This window comes from Penaeus japonicus, unplaced genomic scaffold (genome assembly GCF_977035675.1).
Source record: "Penaeus japonicus unplaced genomic scaffold, GWHDUDI00000001_assembly GWHDUDI00000007, whole genome shotgun sequence".
In the NCBI taxonomy this organism is placed as follows: Eukaryota; Metazoa; Arthropoda; class Malacostraca; order Decapoda; family Penaeidae; genus Penaeus; species Penaeus japonicus.
Genome location: NW_028234409.1, coordinates 11,582,058 through 11,589,557, shown reverse-complemented (window position 1 = coordinate 11,589,557; position 7,500 = coordinate 11,582,058). Strand labels below are relative to the sequence as shown.

Genomic DNA, 7,500 nt, shown 5'->3' with positions numbered 1-7,500 from the left:
GGCTTTTTTTAACTAATCTCATTTTCTGTTACTTCATTCTGAGTATCCGTTCTTCGTCTGAAGTGGGTTGATATATCCTATAATCTGGTATTTGTTGTCCATTCATCACCATTTTAAAAAGATATTACACTTCCTCCACTTTTGAAACGTTGTCTTATTAATTTTGGCCGTGCCATCCTCTGGGTTGTTAAAAGTTTTGCAGACGCATATGAACGCTGCCGCAACAGTAGTCTTGGCGTGTAACTGCATTTTAACTGAATATGTATCGGAAAAGATGATGTGGCTTCACTTTCCCAATTTCCATGTTCTGGGTCAACCAGAGCTTTGTTTATAGGCACTGCTCTTCCCCCGACGCCTCTACCGGGCTCCTGTGTCATTGCAATGCATGAGGCATAGCCTCCAGGTTTGGCCAGGGTGACTCTGCTCTCTCTGCACATTCCGTTCTGCGGTGCTTGTCCTTCAGACGCGTCCTGGACCCGTTCTCTCCTGGCGAACCCCGTCTGAGGTCCCGTCAGATTTGGAACTATTGCTGCAAATGGCAAATCTAGCTTCGGTGTGGCGGCGAGAGTGACTGGAGGAGGCGACGAGGGTTGTCTTGGTGTCCCTTCACACCCGCTCCGCCGACCTGTCCCTCGCCCTCCAGCGGAAGCGCCTGTCGGACGCATCCCTGCCCCACTCGCCGTCGCCCTCGCCGGGGGCCAGGTGCTCGGCGCCCCGCTCGGGCCGCTGCACCACGCGCTCGCCGTCGACCAGCGCCGCCACGAGCACGGTGCGGCCGGGTGGCGAGGGCCAGGCGGCCGCCAGGTTGGGCGTGGAGGTGGACGCCGGCAAGAGGGGCGAGGGCGGGTCGTTCAGGCAGGGCGGAGAGGAGGGTGTCACGGCTGTGAGGGGCAAGGACCGTGGGCGTGTCGGAGCGGTGACGTCTAGGGACAAGGAGGCGCCCAGGGGCCGCCGGGCACGCTGCCGCGGCGGGGGACTGTAGGGGCGGCGCAGCGAGCGGTCCATCCGGTGGAGAGCGTCGTCGGGAGGGCGGTAGTGCGGCGGGCAGCAGGGGGAGAGCGGGGAGGGCCCGGGCGTGAGCGGGGGAGGCGAGGCGGCGCCGGGAAGCTGACTGATTTTCTGAAGGACGTCGCGAAGCTCTCTGGTGGCCGGCGAGGGCGGCAACGTCGGGGAGGTGGGCGCAGGGGGCGAGGGCGGCGAAGTGGGCGGCAGACTGGACACGTCCGAGTTGTGAGGGCCCACGGACGACGCAGGGGACGCCAGTGCGAGGACGCACCCGGGGGACGACACACGGCACCGCCCGTAGTCACTCTGCAAAAGACTACATATTAGGGAAAGGATTTCACGTTCAAAAATGACTGATGGAATGGCAGAAAAAACACTTTGCACAAACTAAGCTGTGTGAAAGATCATTTTTCAATAAACCTACAATATTCTTTCTGTCAATATTCCCAATCTTCTCTCTCTCTCTCTCTCTCTCTCTCTCTCTCTCTCTCTCTCTCTCTCTCTCTCTCTCTCTCTCTCTCTCTCTCTCTCTCTCTCTATTACACACACGCACACACACACATACAAACACACACAAAAAACATACAAATAAACGCAAAAAAAACAAAAACATACACACACACACGACCACAGCGAAAACACACACACACACAAACACACAAAACACACACACACGACCACAACGAAAACAAACCCACAAACCCACAAAAACACACACGAGCACAACGAAAACACACACACACACACAAAAGAGAACACACACACACACACAGACGAACACACCCTACCTGCAACGTGGCTCCGCAAGTGTAGCTGGAACTCTGGGATCCCTCTGGTGTCGACACAGACCCTGGGGTGTAAAGGACAAGGAATTAGACGAAGGAGTGAGAGATGGTGGTAGATAGGAGGCGGGGCGGAGAGAAGAAGGAGAGAGAAAGGATAAAGGACAGGAAAAGCAGGAATACAAGAAGATGGATAAGAAAGGGGAGGGCAGTGGTAGATAGGAGGCGGGGCGGAGAGAAGAAGGAGAGAGAAAGGATAAAGGACAATAAGGACAAGAAAAGCAGGGATACAAGAAGAAGAAGATGGATAAGAAAGGGGAGGACAGTGGTAGATAGAAGGCGGGGCGGAGAGAAGAAGGAGAGAGAAAGGATAAAGGACAAGAGAAGCAGGGATACAAGAAGAAGATGGATAAGAAAGGGTAAACGGTGGTAGATAGGAGGCGGGGCGAAGAGAGGAAGGAGAGAGAAAGGATAAAGGACAAGAAAAGCAGGGATACAAGAAGAAGATGGATAAGAAAGGGGAAGAAATGGGAACATGTCAGACGAGAGGGGTCGTGGTGGATGAATGGTCGAGGTATAAAAGGAAGATATAATAATCAGTCACTCTGTCAGTCATGTAGTGCCACCGGATCCTGTCAGTCAATCTTCTAGCTAGGCAGCTGTTACTCAAACACTAAGAATTAGTGTAAGATAATTAAGTGCAACGAATCAACGAAGAATGTCGATGTTTATACTACAATTACAGTAACAGTCAAAATACTTATTAGCCTCCTTAAACTGGTGCTATCATTATCATTATCATTAATTTTCGCAAGTTGGCTATTAATAATTCTTTGATTAACCAAATTGAGGAGTCTCGAATATTGCATTTCAGAAGTCGAGTCAGTCAGGGTCGTAACACAGCGAGCTAGAAAATCTAAACCTCCTAAAACGCTCATTAACAACACAGGTGAATCAAAGCACTGGCTTATCACTAACAGATCACTCACGACACTGATAAGACAAACAAACTCGGATACAGTGTCGGTGATGCAGTGCCGATGATACAGTGCCGATGTTAACTAAGTGTCAGGTCTACTTTGGATATTCTAGAGCTGTTTGATGATTCACTACCTATGGTGACAGGCAGGCTCGTCACGGTGTCCCCTATGCTCCGTTTCTAGTGGTAATTATACAGTGATTCAGCCTACGGTTGTCAGCAGGATGGTGGGGTTGGTATGTTTTTCTGTGAATATGAATATGAATATGAATATGTATATGTATATGTATATGTATATGTATATGTATATGTATATGTATATGTATATGTATATGTATATGTATATGTATATGTATATGTATATGTATATGTATATGTATATGTATATTATATGTATATGTATATGTATATGTATATGTATATGTATATGTATATGTATATGTATATGTATATGTATATGTATATTATATGTATATGTATATGTATATGTATATGTATATGTATATGTGCACACACATGTGTGTGTGTGTGTGTATGTGTGTGTATGTGTATGTGTATGTGTATGTGTATGTGTATGTGTATGTGTATGTGTGTGGAGGGGGGACAATGAGGAACGGGAGAGAGAGAGAGAGAGAGAGAGAGAGAGAGAGAGAGAGAGAGAGAGAGAGAGAGAGAGAGAGAGAGAGAGAGAGAGAGAGAGAGAGAAACTGGCAAGTAGAGAATAAGAAAGAGCAAGACACAATTAAAAACAAAAACAAAAAAAGAAAGAAGAAAACAGACTTGCCAGTACAAGAAACAAAACGAAAAAAAATATCAAGATATAGAAAAGATAGACAGACAGAAAGAGAGAGCGAGAAAGAGAAAGAAACAAAAAAAAATATATGAAAGATTCTTCGGTTCTGTGGCAAGCGACCGAAAGTCAGAGGGATGCAGTCTTTGGCAGAGCTAGAGAAAGCAAGGTTGAAAAAAAATGTATTTATATATATATATGTACGGCAGTCTACGGGACAGAATCATCAAGAACGCTTTATGTTTCTGTCGAGTTATTCTTGTGGGAGAGAGAGAAAAAAAAACGAAATATTAAAAAAAAAGAAACTGTGGCCACTAGCACGCACTCCCCCACAAAAAAATGGGTCTAAAAAAGGAAAATGAAAAAAAAAACTATGTAAAAACATCTTTGAAAAAAGCTATGGTTTACGAACCTAAAAAATCTAGGTAAATAATAAATTACGTGTTTGTGCTTGCAACTACATCTGCGTTTTGCTTCTTGACCCATCACCTGTAATATCATTGATTTATACATAAACAAAAACAAAAACTAACATAAAAATGATTAAATATTCACAATGAACAACAAACATATAAAACGACATAGATAAGGATACACAAAATAAGGATACACAAAAATGACGAAAGAAAATACGAAACAAGAAAGATACATGAAACGAGAACATAATAGATAAGGTAAAACAATATGAACTTTATCTTAGGATAGACAATAAGACAACGAACGAAAGGAAATAAGGAACACCAGAAAAAGATGTTTTTTTTCTACATTTAAACAAATGTAGAAAAAAAAATCCGAAAGGGGAATAATAAAAAAAACAAAGGAAAGGGTAGACAAGTAGAATAAGACTATAAGACTTATACCTCAGAAAGAGAGAAAGAAAGAAAAAAAAACAAAATACAAGTGATGTGTGTGCGGGCGTGTTGAGCACATACTGCATATCATACCTATGACTGTAGACTGTAAGATGTTGACACATTTATGTAAAACCAAAAACAGGGAAAAAAAAAAAAAAAAAAATCAAATCAGCAACCACTGAAATCAAAATCCAAAAGAAGCCAGTCATGAGCACGATCAGACGAAACAAAATGGATGAAAGAAAAAAAAAATCGAAAACCAAAAAAACGAAAATTCCCAAATCAAATTGTTAAAAATAATGAGTTGCAATTGTGCGTGTGTGAGTATAAACAGTTGGTAGTTGCTACCTCGGCTACTAGGGGCTGGCCGACTCCACTGCACACTGTCGGAGTCTACTTTAATCCAGAGCACAGAATCTGAAACCGTCATCAGAAACGAACGAAACAAATAGAAGAAACACGGAAATTATACAATGGGATTAGATCCTTTTATTTTTAACTTTTTTTTTTTTTTTTTTTTTTTTTTTTTTTTTTTTTTTTGTTCCCGTTTCTTTTGATTTTCTTGAAGAATTACGAGAGACTTTCACGTAGAAAATGATGTATATGTATATTTCTAAAAGGTGAGATGGTAAGCCCGAAAAAATGTACATACCGACAAAGACAAAAAAAAAATCTGGGAAATAGGGTGGTTCAAAAAAGGGGGAGGGGGGATAAAACCCCTTTCAAAATGTGTGAAGAAAATGTAGACGGAAACATTCTTATAATAGTATATTGTATATTGAAAAAAAACAACAACATATATACACACATAGGGGATAATGACAGAATGTTTTTTTTATATATATATCAAAAGTCCCCTTCTTAAAGATAATTAAAAAAAATCAAAATGCTTTGAGCAAAAGAGTCATTCTCCCACACAGTCTATTAGAATTAATATAAATAGACTAAAATCATGCTGTCAAATTGTCATGGCATAAAATCTGAATAAAATGCAAGACAAGATACAAACATGGATATTCAAAACTTTGACAAATACGTAAAGTAGAAAAGGTAAAATCTTCAAATAATGAACTATTTCAAAAGGACCATTAGAAAGTTTCTTAAGAGGAGGGTATCTAACGCCTTGGCTAATGGGCAATGTTAGATTAAGAAGAAGAAGAAGAAAAAAAAAATACACAGAACAAGTCTCACCCTACATCCGGGATCTTCCAAGACGTTAGATATTTTCTTGACCTTGACCCATTTCTTCGTTGGATGACCTGTTCCTGAAGTAGGTCTTCTGGTCTCTCGGTCCTTTGGCCTTTTACTGATCTATTACTTACCTCTTTAGTGTAATGGCTGACTCCTAAACTAGCAGATATACGGGTCATCCATATCCTGACTATGAATAGGTGAGTTAGCCCTCTTATGGCCTATAGAAAATGGGATTATCATTTTTTAAATCTTTCAATGGATTACTTTCTAAATTAAATAATCCTTTTCCGATAATCTTCTCTTATCTTTCAGGGAATCGACGCTTTCTTAATCTTTAAAGGAATAACTCTATTCTAATGTTCGGGGAATTAACCTCTTCTTATCTTTCAAAAGATTAATCTTTGCTTAATTTTCAGCGGATTTTGAACTCTTTCTTTCAATGGAATAAGCCTTTCCTATGTCTCAATGTTTCTTATTCATAATCCTGTATTGTTTTTTCAGTGGAATAATGTTATCTTTCAATGGAACACTTCTAATGGAATAACCCTCTTCTAAAATTCAGTGGAATTATCCTTTTTTAAACTTTAAATTGAATTTTTTTTTTCATTGGAATATTCCTGGTTTATCGTCCAATTAATTAATCCTTTCACAATTATAAGGGAATGAATGGAACCATTCCTAATTAACTGGAATATCTTTTTCTTAACTTTTAGTGTGAAAACCATCTATTGGCCTAACTTTGTAGGACAAACTTTGATAGAATGAAAGTATTTAATTCTATTAGATATAGAGTCTAACCACTGGCTTATAAACAGTAAACTACGAAGAGTATACCAAGAAGAGTATACTTCCATTATTCAACAAATATACCGACCCAACACTTCGAACATCCTCTTTGTGAAACTGACTTGACCCGAGTGTGTATTGGTGATGATCACGCACGTACACACACACACACACACACACACACACATACACATACACACATACACACACACACATACAAACAAACACACAAACCGCGCATGAGGAAGAAGAAGAAGGTAAAAAAAAGCAAAAATAAAGTCAAATCCAATCGGCTATTCTGACCTGATCTGTAGATATAATGGTGACAGGGCGCGGGCCAGTGAGCGGAAGTATGGGTAACATGGCCCCCTTCTGTCATTGATTTGGTAGACTTAACCTCTGGCATTCCACCGCGAACCACCACCACAGGGTAGAGCTCTGGCTTCGCAGCGACCTAGGAGTGAAGGTAAAAAAAGAGAAGGTAAGGTTAGGTTAAGTCGCGGTGAAATCGAGTGATGCAAAGAAAACGGGAAAATTTTAAAGAAAATGGGAAAATTTTAAAGAAAACGTAACTTCGGCAACGAGATGGAAATTTCAGCGTTTTATTCGATCTATTACTTGGCTTTGCGTGTGTGGAATAATAGATTTAGGTATTTCCACACTATTATTTCTATATTCATTTACTTTCGAATTGTATATTCTCTCTCTTCAAAATTCACGAGCACTACAAAACGTACATGATACATGTCGGTTTGTTTCTACACAAAGACATCATGCATTAACGATGATATTGCAGATGGCGATGGAATTCATCTTTCCCTGTTTTTTTCTTTTCTTTTCTGTTTCTCTACTTTATCATAGGCTTCCCATTGATTTTTGCTCTCTTCTTTTCATATAATTTGTTTCATCCCCGGTTTCTCTCTCTCTCTCTCTCTCTCTCTCTCTCTCTATCTATCTATCTATCTATCTATCTATCTATCTCTCTCTCTGTCTCTTTCTCTCCCTCCCCCCTCTTTTTTCATATAAATCAGCCTCCCTCTCTCTCTTTCTTTCTTTCTCTATTTCCCTTTCTCTCCCATCCTCCCTCCCCCCTCTCTCGCTTACTCCCTT

At 40.9% G+C, this 7,500-nt stretch overlaps 1 protein-coding gene across 1 annotated transcript; it reads right to left on the bottom strand.

The window, feature by feature from the left end:
• Nucleotides 1-547: 547 nt before the first annotated feature.
• LOC122244724 (uncharacterized) lies at nucleotides 548-7,136 on the bottom strand. The gene is made up of 4 exons (XM_086538189.1): nucleotides 7,128-7,136; nucleotides 6,694-6,844; nucleotides 1,794-1,855; nucleotides 548-1,311 (listed from the first exon to the last, which is right to left on the bottom strand). The coding sequence occupies exons 1-4, from the start codon at nucleotides 7,134-7,136 to the stop codon at nucleotides 607-609; spliced, it is 927 nt and encodes a 308-aa protein (XP_086394315.1). The 3' UTR covers nucleotides 548-606.
• Between the last annotated feature and the right edge of the window lie 364 nt (nucleotides 7,137-7,500).

What these genes read in the sequence shown, in the direction of transcription:
- LOC122244724 (XM_086538189.1), bottom strand. An exon ending in CCATTATATCTACAGATCAG is followed by an intron (nt 1,856 to 6,693) that starts GTCAGAATAGCC and finishes TTTACACCCCAG; the next exon opens with GGTCTGTGTCGACACCAGAG. An exon ending in CTTGCGGAGCCACGTTGCAG is followed by an intron (nt 1,312 to 1,793) that starts GTAGGGTGTGTT and finishes AGTCTTTTGCAG; the next exon opens with AGTGACTACGGGCGGTGCCG.